The sequence below is a fragment of the Carcharhinus amblyrhynchos genome, chromosome 10, assembly GCF_965287045.1.
Source record: "Carcharhinus amblyrhynchos chromosome 10, sCarAmb.v2.hapA, whole genome shotgun sequence".
NCBI classification, from domain to species: domain Eukaryota; kingdom Metazoa; phylum Chordata; class Chondrichthyes; order Carcharhiniformes; family Carcharhinidae; genus Carcharhinus; species Carcharhinus amblyrhynchos.
In genome coordinates, this window is record NC_137333.1 from 48,486,901 (window position 1) to 48,500,663 (window position 13,763).

Sequence of the window (13,763 nt, forward strand, 5' to 3'; positions counted from 1 at the left end):
ACAGCCTGTCTGGCCAGAAATAGACTAGTCTAAAATTTTGCATACAGAGTGCACAAGATTAGGCCTGAAAATTCACCCAAAAATCAGATCTGGAACCTTCCAGTTTCACACCTCCCCAACACTTAGAAAAGATCTTGTAAATTTCCACCCAAAGAGTCACTTGTTTAAGACAGAGACAAGGATTTTTTTTTCTCTCTGAATGCTATGATTCCCTGGAACTCTCTTCCACAAAAGGCAGTGGAAGCAGAATCTTTGAATACTTCTAAGGCAGAGCTGGATAGATACTTGATTAACAAGGAGATGAAAGATTATTGGGGGTAGGCAGTAATGTGGGTTTTGACATTGCAATCAGATGAGCCACAATCTTATTGAATGGTAGAACGGGAATGAGGGCTCGAGTGGCCTACTCCTGCTCCTAATTTGTGTGTTGTATTTTCTCAACCTTGCTTCCAAGCTGACCTTTCTGTCCAGGGTCTGCTGCAGTGTCCCAGCGGAACTCAATTAAAGCGTGAAGAACAGCATCTTATCATTCATCTCAGCACTTGAGAACCTTCTGAACTCAACATCCAGTTCAACAACTTTCAATCATAGTCTTCACCTTATTCTAGGTGATTTTATTTGTTTGTTGGGTTAGTCTTATCTTGTTTCTTTATGCTTTCATGTTATATTCAAATGGCTGCTATGTAACCATTCACACTTCATTTGACACTAACCTTTTTCTCTACTATACTCATTACCACTCTCTTTGGCTCTTGCATCATGAAATGTTTTATTATTTAATATCCCCTGCTCCCCACCCTATCACAAACCTTCCCCTTTGTTCTTCCTGCTCTCTTCCCCCTTCCACTTGCTTAAAAATTCTCACCTCTTTCTTTCTTCAGATCTGTTGAAAAGTCATCTCAATCTGAAATGTTAACTCTGTCTTCAAAGGTGCTACCTATTGAATATTTCCAGCAATTTCCTCACGAAAAAAATAAATCTTTATAAGCATATTTAACATACACTGCACCAAGTGCCATTGTCTTGATTTATGCTTCTGCATGTGCTTGTTGTGCTGGTGGTGTGACTGATGTGTTCTGCTAGCTGTGCCATGCTGAACATCACTGCATAATATATTGGATCTGAATTTGATCTGGCTTCGTGTGTGCAATCACAGGGCACCTATTGACATACACAGACCACATATTGGTGAATGGGCTGGGAAAGACTACAATCTAGAGATAATGTGTTGTAAATTGGAAATGTAGTGCTTTTGCACTGTTCTGTTGGTGTGACATGAATGCCATCATCTCAAGTGAGAACACTATCCACCAGGTACACGGTACATACTCTTGCAACTCAGCCAACGTTGTCTACCTGATGTGCTGCAGGGAAGGATATCCCAAAGCATGGTACACTGGGGAGACCATGCAGACACTACGACAACAGAAGAATGAACACTGCTTGACAATCACCAGGCAGGAATGTTCTCTTCTGGTTGGGGAACACTTCAGCAGTCACGGGCATTCAGCCTCTGATCTTTGGGTAAGTGTTCTCCAAGGTGGCTTTCATGACACACGACAACACAGAATTGCTGACCAAAAACTGATAACCAAATTCTGCACACATAAGGATGGTCTCAACCAGGATCTTGGGTTCATGTCACACTATCTGTAACCCCCATGACTTGCCTGAGCTTGCAATATCTCACTGACTGTCCTGGCTGGTGACAATTAACATCTCTTTAATCTGTGCTTAACTTTCTCTCCCCTCACATTGCCTATACCTGTAAAGACTCCCATTCCAACCGTTATCTTGTAAATTGAGTCTGTGTCTATGTATGCCCTGTTTGTGACCACAACTTTTCACTCACCTGAAGAAGGAGCAAGACACCGAAAGCTTGTGCTATCAAATAAACCTGTTGGACTTTAATCTGGTGTTGTGAGACTTCTTACTGTGTCAGAGAAGTTCCCAGAGAGCTGGAAAAAGGCTAATGTAACACCCCATGTTTAAGAAGGGAGGGGGGCAGAAGATAGGAAATTATAAGCCAGTCAGCCTGACCCCGGTTGTGGGTAAGATCTTGGAGTCCATTATTAAGGATTAATTGCGGAGTACTCGGAAATGCATGGCAAAATAAGGCTGATTCAGCACAGCTTCATCAAAGGGAAGTCATATCTGACAAATCTTTTCGAATTCTTTGAGTAGGTAACAAAGAAGTTAGACAAAGGGAAGCAAGTGGACATGATTTACTTGGATTTCCAGAAAGCCTTTGACAAGGTGTCTTACAAGAGACTGCTAAATAAGCTAAAAGCCAATGGTGTTAGAGGCAAAGTATTGGCATGGATAGACACAGAAGGCAGAGCATGGGGAATAATGGGGTCCTTTTTAGGATGGCAGCTAGTGGTGTTCCACAGGGGTTAGTATTGGGACCACAACTTTTCACAATATACATTAATGAGCTGGAAGATGGAACTGAGGGCATGGTTTGTAAATTTGTGGATGATACAAAGGTATGTAGAGGGACAGGTAGTGTTGGGGAAGTAAGGAGACTGCAGAACGACTTGGACAGGCTAGGAGAGTGGGCAAAGAAGTGGCAAACACCCCCCCCAAGATATTATTGGTAGAGGGATTGAATTTCAGAGCCGTGAGGTCATGTTACAACTGTACAAAACTCTGGTGTGGCCGCACTTGGAGTATTGCGTACAGTTCTGGTTGCCACATTATAAGAAAGATGTAGAGGCATTGGAAAGGGTGCAGAGGAGGTTTACCAGGATATTGCCTAGTATGGTGGGAAGGTCTTATGAGGAAAGGCTGAGGGACCTGAGGTTATTTTCATTAGAGAGAAGAATGTTACAGGGTGACCTAATTGAGGCATACAAGATGATCAGAGGATGGGATAGGGTGGACAGTGAGAGCCTTTTTCCTCAGATGGTGATGGCTAACACGAGGGGACATAGCTTTAAATTAAGGGTTGGTAGTTATAGGATGGATGTCAGAGGTAGGTTCTTTACTCAGAGGGTAGTAAGGGCGTGGAATGCCCTGCCTGCAGCAGTTGTGGACTCGCCAACTTTAAGGGCGTTCAAATGGTCAGTGGATAGGCATATGGATAACATTGGAATAGTTTAGGTTAGAGGATCATTAGATTGGTTCCACTGGTCGGCGCAACATCGAGGGCCGAAGGGCCTGTACTGCGCTGTAATGTTCTACGTTCTATGACATTCACAGCATTAAAACAAACCTTGAGTTACATCATTATGAGTTGCAAACAAGAAACATAACATAATGTGGTCACACAAAAGCAATAGAAGAGTTTCACCTATGATAACCCCATCCTGTGCTCATGGCGTATTAAACGTACGCATGCCACTGCAATGTCTTTGTGCTCCACCCTTGCTCTCAATGGCACTGGGGGAAGCTTGGTGACTGTGCATCTTGATAGTCTTGGAGGTGGTCCTCTAGCTGGGAATTCCTCAGTTGTTGTGGCCTGAAAAGATACCATGGCCACTGGCAGAGGGACAGCAGAGCTGCCACCTTCACCATGAGAAGTACCCAGAGAGATGACAGGTGGCCTGACCATCAGTGTGAGACATGACTGGACCTCCCTGCTCACCAATGATGGACAGGAATCCCAGCAGAGAGACAAGATGCCTCAACCATCTCTCACACTGGCAATGACCTCCTGAAGTCAGTGCCTGTGTGAGAATTCGCAGGTCCAAGTGTGACTCCAGAAAGCCCTGGTTCTGTTTCTGGCACTGGCTCTCCATGAGAGCCCCACTCTCTCAATGGAGATGGTTGTGTGTTCTGTGCTCTGGGGTAATGCAGTGCTAAAGTTCTGCATACACTCATTGACACAGAATATGGCACACAGACCCTTAAGGATCTCAGCCAGATCTTCCCACACACTTAACTGGACATCCAGCATCTGCCAGCTGATGGATGACTCCAAAGGCTCATCGTCTGCATTGGAGTCAGCATGGTCCCAATCTCCAGCACTTCTCTGACAGCCTGCGCTTGTATCTGAGGTGTATCTATAGTGAGAGGGAGTGTAATGCAATGGATGTGTGTTTAGCTCTTTCTTTGGTGTCATTGGATGGTCTTCAGGGTCCTGGGTCTTTGGAGCATGGCGCATCTGAGGGAGGAAGACAACATGTCAGTGGTACCACTCATAGTCAATGTGCGTGCTACATGTACTAGTGTGACAATGGACAAGACCATTATGGTGGCATTGTCATTGCTGGATCACTAAGGACTTTTTTTGGATGAGAGGTTTGCAGTCTCTGCCTGTCCCACACCTATCCACTGGACTCCTGCCTTTTTCTGAGATACCTGACTCTTTGTAGATCAGTGACCTTGGTGGGCATTCACACTAGAGTTCCAGGGTAGCCATCTTACATTTGCCTAGGAACCAGGTTGAAATGTCCATCATACTTGCACATCTGACACTTATATGCACCTTGGGCTAGTGATTTGATCTCTCAACCTTAGCAGGCACAAGTATATGTACTTTCAGTTACTCTGACTTCTACATTCCTGAACACAACAAAGGATGACAATCCTTCAAGTCTTCTCCACATAGCACAAGCCAGTACTTATCCTTGCTGAGCACAGAAAATCATTAAATCTTCTTAGGCACTGCACCATGTCATCCATGTTTCATTTGGCGGCATGGCCTCCTCTTGTCACCCCATAGCATCAGGGTATCCAGCCTGGCTCTCACACCTTCCACAAGAGCGCCTGGGCACTCATCTGAGAAACATTTCCCTCCCTTCTGATGGGTTGAGTGGGCGCTGATGCCATAACTCTAGCTTATATTTGCACATCTCCCTGTGCCTCCTCTGTAACTCCTAGCTTTCAGGGGGATGCCTCAGCTGATTGGAACCTCCCACTGGGTTCCCAAAGGATCAGTAGTCACCAAGCTTCTGCCCCCGTTGGTTGCCCTTCACCAATGTAGAGGCACATTTCACACTGGCTAGCCCTTAATTGGTTGGCCCAACCAACATACGTATCCAACAGGTACCAAATTCAGGCTTTAGACTCAAAGAAGCAACATTCATAATGTTGTGAATGAAACTTGAGTCCTAATAAGACTTTGCCATGGGGCAAGATTGATAGTTAAGCTGTTTTGTTCAATGATAGAGGCAGGAATGATAGCTGGCAGATTTCAAGGAGTTATTGCTTGAATAATATTGACCTCATCAGATGTAAACCTGCCTTCTCAACCCAGAGGAAAAAAAATCCCAATGCTGTGGGGTGACTAGTCTAAACAAGTCCAGACTATAAACAAATCACTAAATCAGACTTATGGCAACATTTCTATTCATAGTCCGAACTCTGTTCTTACACATGGACAGGTTTATGTTATTTTTTTCTGGAATAATGCATTTTGTTTCTGTTAAAATCTTTGGTGAAAGAAAAACTGGAAATCCTGCATTTGAAGTACTGTTGCAATAAAGATGTTAATTTGATCACAAAGTTCTGTGAGTTTTCACTAGTACTGCACTATACGACTATATAAAGAGATCAAGACCCACATGATTTGTACATTGTATTAAGAAATTTGGCATTTTGCTTTGTTATTTGACTATGTGTGTGGACACATTGATGTGTTATGTGCATGGAACATCAAGTTTATTTATTAGTCACAAGCAGGCTTATATTCACATTAATGAAATTACTGTGAAAATCCCCGAGTCACCACACTCCACTGCCTATTTGGGTGTACTGAGGAGGAATTTAACATGGCCAATGTACCTAATCTGTGCATCTTTGGACTGCGGGAGGAAACAAGAGCACCCAGGGGAAACCCACACGGACACAGGGAGAATGTGCAAATTCCACACAGACAATGACCCAAGCCGGGAGTCAAACCTGGGTCCTTGGCGCTGTCAGCCAGCAGTGCTAACTACTGTGCCAGAACAAATGTGCTATATAGGGCACATATAAAGTCAAGCAGAAAACCAAGTAGGAAGGAACTTTTACTTGTCGTGCACAGAAGAATGCAGATGATGAATCGCAGCAGAATGAAGCATTACCACAGATTGGAGCAGATGTTCTGTAATTGTTAACAAAGATTGGAGGGGATGAATAGTTAAAATAGCTGAATCTGGCAATGATTGCAGAATATCTTGTCCACGTTATTGAAGTGTTGTCGTGTAACTTACAAGTTGGGCTAGCGTTTAATATAAAAAAGGATAGCAAGAGTTTTTATAAATGCATAAAAAGGAAGAGGCTGCCTAGGGTGAACGTTGGACCCTTAGAGGATGAGAGGGGGGACTTAGTGGTAGGGGATGGGGAAATGGCTGAGGCCCTGAATAACTTTTTTGTTTCGGTCTTCACGGAGGAGGACGTGAGTAATTTGCCGGGTGTTAGCGATGGAAAGATGGTAGGTGTGGAGGGCCTGAATGACATTATTGTTACTAGAGAGGCGGTGCTCAACAGACTGGAGGGACTGATTGTGGACAAGTCCCCAGGACCGGATGGAATGCATCCAAGGGTTCTGAAGGAAATGGCGGAGGTGATAGTGGATGCCATGGTGATTATTTTCCAAGTGTCGCTGGATTCCGGGGAAGTGCCGGAAGATTGGAAAATGGCTAATGTTACGCCGTTGTTTAAGAAAGGTGGCAGGCAAAAGGCGGGGAATTATAGGCCGGTTAGTTTAACATCTGTTGTAGGAAAAATGTTCGAATCTGTGATCAAGGAGAAAATAGCGAGGCATCTTGAGGAGAATTGTTTGGTAGAGCAGACGCAGCACTGTTTCGTTAAGGGAAAGTCGTGTCTGACAAACTTATTGGAGTTCTATGAGGATGTGTCTAGGGCGGTGGATAGAGGAGAGCCGGTGGATGTGGTCTTTCTTGATTTTCAGAAGGCGTTTGACAAGGTGCCTCACAAGAGGTTATTGCAGAAGGTCAGGGGGCATGGAGTTGGGGGTAGGGTGGTAGCGTGGATAGAGGATTGGCTGTCAAATAGGAGGCAGAGAGTGGGGGTCAATGGGTGCTATTCAGATTGGCGGTTGGTGACTAGTGGAGTGCCCCAGGGGTCGGTGCTGGGGCCTCAGCTATTCACCATTTATATAGATGATCTGGAGGAGGGAACCGAGTGTATGGTGTCGAAATTTGCTGATGACACCAAGATTGGTGGAATGGCAAATTGTGCGGAGGGTGTGGAGAGTCTGCAGAAGGATCCAGATAGGCTGGGTGAATGGGGCCAGGAACTGGCAAATGGAATTTAATGTTGGCAAGTGCGAGGTGGTCCACTTTGGTAGGAATAATGGTAGGAAGGACTATTACTTATGTGGCGAAAAACTGCAGCATGCGACGGTGCAGAGGGACCTCGGGGTCCTCGTGCATGAGTCGCAAAAACCCAGCAGGTGCAGCAGGTGGTCAGGAAAGCGAATGGGATGCTGGCCTTCATAGCGAGGGGGATTGAATATAAAAGTAGGGAGGTCTTGCTGCAGCTGTATAGGGCACTGGTGAGGCCGCAGCTGGAGTACTGTGTGCAGTTCTGGTCGCCGTACTTACGCAACGATATTTTGGCCTTGGAGGGAGTGCAGACGAGGTTTACTAGGCTGATTCCGGAGTTGAGGGGGTTGAACTATGAGGAGAGGCTGAATAAACTAGGCTTGTACTCGTTAGAGTTTAGAAGAATGAGGGGAGATCTCATTGAGACGTATAAGATGTTGAATGGGATGGATAGGATAGAGGTGGAGAGGCTCCTCCCCCTCAGAAAGGACAGTAGGACTAGGGGGCACAGCCTCAAGATAAAGGGGGGGCGGTTTAGAACGGAGTTGAGGAGGAACTTCTTCACTCAAAGGGTGGTGAATCTCTGGAATTCTCTGCCCGTTGAAGTGGTGGAGGCTGCCATGCTCAATATATTTAAGACGCGGGTTGTTAGGTTTTTGATAGGCAAGTGGAGTAAGGGTTATGGGGAGAGGGCAGGAATGTGGAACTGAGCCACGACAGATCAGCCATGATCTTATTGAATGGCGGGGCAGGCTCAAGGGACTAGATGGCCTACTCCTGCTCCTATTCCTTATGTTCTTATGTTCTTAAGCAAAGTTAATCTGTTTTATAAATAATCTCAGCCTTGCACATATGATCAGTATTTACACTCTCTGTACTATCTGCATCGTTCTATCCATGGTGCAACATGAATCAGAGAAGAGCTGTAGTGAGATATTGTACTTCACTACTATGACCAAGCACCGGCATAGAAGCAATGGCACTTGGAGCGAGCAGATGAAAGGAAGAGCAGGACCAACTCAGAAGTTGGGGAAACATTAAAAAAACAAAAGGAAAGCCATTTCTAAGTTCCCAAAAGTTGTTAATCGGGTTATCTTGGAGTTGGAAAAAAATGCAAATGATTGAATACAAGGATTCAAATAACGCTAATATCTGGAATAAAATGTTGTTTTGTTTAGTAATAAAACATTGTGGTAAGCTGCACTAATTGTTTGAGTGATTAAACACTTTAACTCTCTTTTTAAAATATATTTTATCTTTCACTTTGTAAATCTCCGAGCAGCAGCACATGGCTAACCGTGACCGGAATGTGCTCTAACCAGTATCTACTCAGCTTCTTATTGGCTAAGAGTACTCAAATGTTTCTGTTCTTCATTTGAAGAAATAACTCACGGTTGCTCGACGTTTCCTTCAGGTAAACTGATTTAAGAATAAGAACTCGCTGTGTTGAAAAAGGAACGGTATTTTTGCATTCTCGCATTCCAAAGTACAACTGGTAGATAATTCACTATTCAAACCTATTGAACTACCACCCTCCCAAGACTTTTTAAAGAATAATTTTCTTTCCGGCTAACCTTCCTTTCAGAAAGTGAGTAATACAACAACTGATGAATGCAAGGTTGCTGGAGAAGAGTAAGGCAGGTGGACCAACAGCAAATTCTCCCACCTCTAGCTTCCCGTCAGTGAATGGGTTTGAGTTGATTCGTTATATTTAGGTGTATTTCTGTCTAACAAGTTGCAGACGTTTATCCGACCGCCTTCTCCAGAAACATTCTCAGAATTCCTCATGTGTTACGGAGTCAATCCGCTTCAGATGAAGGTCAGATGCGGGGCCCGGGAGACAGTGCTCAGATAACTAAGTTCATACTATAGAACTTCAGCCAAAATATTTGTCAGAAATATAACATCTCTCTCTCTCGCTGGATCTTGTTACTTGGTTCTTATTTTGACGAAAAACATTAGATTTGTCAAAATTTACGCAAATTGTCATCGGCTCCATTTTTTTAATCAGTTGTGGGTTTAGAATTGCCATTCATTGGTAGTCAAAACAAAACTGTGCACTTTTATGTAAGATAACAGCTGTTGCTCCGTAGATCTGTACTTAGATCTCGTTTCGACAACTCAGATCTAAATACAGAACATTAACTTCACCCAGGCAAAGGTTTAATTGAAAAAAAAGGTCTGTAGTTGGATACTGCCACGTTAACAGTGGCACCGCTACTTGAGCTGAGCTCTGCTGTTCCACGTCAAGTTTGCAAAGGCAGTCGGATTTGTAGCGGATGAAAGCGCAGTCCCACTTACCGGTGTTCCTCAATTTCTTGTTCCTGATGACGGAGGCGATGACCAGGAAATTGCCCAGGATGTCCACGGCGGTGGTGAAGATCAGGACGCTGGACAGCAGAGTCACTGCCCAAGCGGGCCGGGAAGTCCCTTCCAGAGTCGTAGCCCTGGAGAAAGCCGAATAATTCTTCAAGGAGGCATTATGTGGCATGACTGGAAGTTTTCTCTCGCACCCTCCGACAGCTTTTAGAATGGGAAAGGGATGGGGGGGGCGAATCGATTCTATTTTTGTTGTTGTTGTTTCAGAAACAGCCAGTTCTTTTGCGTCTTGTTGCCATTTAGAAAAGAGTAACTCAAACCTCCGGTAAGAGTGGCGAGATTTTTTTTAATGGGAAAAAATCTATTACGCAGGCTAGTTATGCAGTCACTATTGATTAGATCGAGGTCAGCACCCACATCCTTCATATCTGCCTTCCTCTCTTTGTCTCCCTCTCTCTCTGTATCTGCCAAGACAACCTCTAGACCTGCTGCCAGGATGATGAATTAAGGGCAGCAGCCAACTGATGAAATAGCCATCGGAAACCGAGCAAGGATCAAATGGCGAGGCGCCCTGGCTGGGCACATTCCTGAAAGGGCGCGGGCTCATCCCCTGAGCAGAGAATTTGGGGTTGGAAAGGGCGAGTCACGCTGTTAATAGAGCTGTCATTCTGACCGGATTGTGCCTACCACAGTGATGAGAGCTCCCTCGGCATTAACACTTCAAACACGAGATCTCCACCTCAAGCGGAGCGGGCACATTTCAGCCACGTTAGTTACATAAGTCCAGGAGAGCTGTGCGGATACTCAATGAACATATTCCGTCCCAATCACACTGTCACGTCGTGCAGAATGCCTTCAAAGCGGTAACCACGGTCCCCAGAAAGTTAAAGAAACCAATCACGTCCAAGGACAGGAAACAAATCTGAGTGTTTTTTTAAAATCATTTTGATGCAGAGGCTTGACAGATAAAAATGTGCGTGCAATTGATTAAAAACTACCTGGCAGCCCGTTTTTCCCACAGCCCTCAGTCACATCCTCCACATGTTGGAGTCTAATTTCCCTCTATTCGGTTTATAAACCGCCGCCAACATCCTGCTTTGAATGTCTGCTTTCCCTGCTCTGCACTACAATCTCTGGCATTTATTTTTCGGAAGGGGTTAAGAGCTCTCCTCACTGTCCGATCTCCCAGCTGAATAGAAATGTAATAATTGTGATAAACCCGGATTAGAATGATTGCTCCCGGGCTAATTTTATCAGTAATTGTCCACTGAAGTTTTAAAATCCCATTTCAGACTTCGAGGAGTCAAGTTCTGTCGCTGTAACTAATTGGTCCAGACTGTTGAGAATGTCAACAGATACTTTTTTCAATTCGTTTCCCTGTGCCGGTCTCTAACTATTTGATTTCTTTGAAGAAACCTTTAAATCTACTTCTTTGATCAAAGTTACCTGTCCTATCATCCCCTTACCGGGCTTCCTGTCAAATGTTGTCTTAGAGACGTTTCTGTGAAGCCTCTTGAGACACTTTGCAACTTTAAAAGAGCAATTGCTGTTTAACGGCGATTACCTGCATTTATATAGCGCCTTGACTGTAAAAAGACAATGTCCCAATGACATTCACCGAAGCATGACTCATCTCACGTTGTCTAAAGATGACCAGAGGTCACATTTACAGACTTTCTAGCACGTGACCAGGAATCTTTCCAACAGATTCAATATCCACATCAGCACCAAAAGATTTTGGGTTTTATTTTGGCGCGAGTAATTGAATGAACAAGTCAATGTATTTTGTTAATCTCATCTATCCCGTGAACCTGTTGTTCGAATCATAGACTACTACTGAAAAGTGGCAAGGGAACATCTCGTTTGTAGACAGGCTTATAAAAGAAAAATTCTCGTGAAAACAAAAGGGGTCAATCTATTAAAGATAATTTCTGTTCCGCTTTAATAAATCACAATGTCCGGATACGTTCGGATGCTAATAAGCAATCAGTTTATGAAATTAGTACAACAGGCAGCATACAGCAAGAAATTGTTCCCCCTCATTTACTTCAGCAGACTGAATGCTAATTTCTCCCGATCAGCAGACAAACTTTAGAAGATAATTTTCCTCAACAAAATATTTAGTTGGTAGTTTCTGAAATGATGTGTTTATTACAAGAGTCGAAATTGTGCACATTCTTTCCATCAAAACTGGAACTCTCGTCTCTGTTCCCAGATTCTACAATCTAACCGTGGTCATATCTCGGTTAAATAAAGACGCTTCTAGTTGTGATTCATTCTAGCTGATGTGAGAGATAGGTACTCTGATTCATATCTCCATATATCATGAAACTAGTAGCTTCTGTTCAGCCTCTTGGGAGGATTTCCCACACATCAGCCAACCTGCAAATCTTCAAATGAAAACAAGTAATCTTAAGAAAATGTATGTTTTCTCAGCTCTGGAATATGCTGTAATGCTGAAGATACATAATTTGATACCCAAAGTCACTATTATTAATTGGAAATTTCCTTCCTAACAGCACTGTAGGTGCACTCATACCATGTGGAGTGCAGAAGTTCAAGAAGGCATCTCATTTTCACTTTCTCAAGGACAGTTAGTGGTGGGCAATGTTTGTTGGCCCTGTCATTAATGTTTGCACCTCATAAAAGAATAAAAAGAAAATTCTGCATGTTACATTTTTGGATGAAATATCTACAAACTTTTGGTAGTTTCATAGGGTGAAAATCGATTAGGTCAATGGGCCAAAGGTTGGATAAGCAATTTGAGATGCTTAAATTCACTGAAGTTGCTCTGATCTCCATAGAGACTGATAACTTTTCAAGAGATTCATGTTTCCAGTTAGTAGCTGAAAAAAATAACATGGTAAAATTTCATATTCTCAGCCTTTTATTAAAAAGCACTATTGACAAAATGCAATTTCCTTTTTTGGAGGTAACTTATAATTTAAATTGCTGTGAAGAACATTAGTCTGTTATACCTGTTGAATTTTCCATGGAAATACAGTCCTCATAGCAAACAGTCCACAGTTACTCTCAGCTTCCTATACATTCTGTATCCTGTATCCCCATTTCACCAAGTGGTGACTTCAAGTGACTATCTCCAGGTATTTCACTCAGTTTTTGGACAGTTCTTTAAATCCATCAACAGCAGTGAAACCTATTCTGATGATTCTTGGAAGTCATTAATTAAGTCAGCTACTGTGGGATGTTTGCTCATGCAACGACATAGACATTTCAATGATCTGGCATTATCCACCAAGGTTAGTGGCATTCATAATACCAGCACTTCAGTTCATATGCTGCACCGATAAAATGTGGAGCGAGGTCACTAGGCCAGGCATGACCAGTCACCAAAGTAGTCTTATATCAGATGGCCATGGTCAGTCAAAATTATTGCTGCATTGACAAGACTGAATGCCTGTTTGCACCAGACCTCAAACTGATGTAATGTTGGATGTGAAAAGTGATACAAGTTGATGTGCATAGCTGGGATTGTGAGAGAAGAATGAGACTGTGCATGTATGAGTTCACAGGAAAAACAAACTCTCAATGATAGGGAGTGGATGATAAAGCAACTTATTATCTAAATGGGGAGATTCTTCAGGGTGTTCCAGTGCAGAGGGATCTAGGTGTCCTCATTCATGAGTCACAGAAAATTAGCATGCAGGTACAGCACATGATAAAGAAAGCAAATGGAGTGCTGGCATTTATAGCTACAGGAATAGAATGTAAAGGTAAGGAAGTATTGTTGCAAATATATAAGGCATTGGTGAGGCCACATTTGGAGTATTATGCAGTTTTGGTCCCCTTATTTGAGGAAAAATGTAGTAGCATTGGAGGCAGTTCAGAGAAGGTTCACTAGATTGATTCCAGAGATGAGGGGTTTGTCATATGAAGAGAGATTGAGCAATTTAGGCATTTACTGTCTGGAATTTAGAAGAATGAGGGGAGATCAAATTGATACCCTTTGTCATAAAAGATGAGGTACGGATAAAGTGAACTTGGGGCAGGTGCTTTCTCCCGAGGCATTCTAGGATGAGAGATCATAGTCTTAGGGTAAGGGGTAGCAAATTTGAAACAGAGTTGAGGAGAAGCTACTTCTCCCAAAGGATTGTGAATCTGTAGAATTCACCATTCCGAAGTGTGGTGGATGCTGGGACAGTGAGTAAATTTAAGGAGGATTTAGACTGGTTTTTACTTGGTAATGGGTTGAAGGGTTATGGGAAG

The 13,763-nt window shown here is 43.4% G+C and overlaps 1 protein-coding gene across 1 annotated transcript in view; it reads right to left on the minus strand.

Moving 5' to 3' along the window:
* LOC145349371 (melatonin receptor type 1B-like) overlaps positions 1 to 9,708 on the minus strand; it is an 84,683-nt gene extending 74,975 nt beyond the window's left edge. Inside the window, exon 1 of the mRNA XM_080197886.1 lies at positions 9,519 to 9,708. Coding sequence (XP_080054012.1) covers positions 9,519 to 9,708 — 190 coding nt within the window. The remainder of the gene's footprint in view (positions 1 to 9,518) is intronic.
* Between the last annotated feature and the right edge of the window lie 4,055 nt (positions 9,709 to 13,763).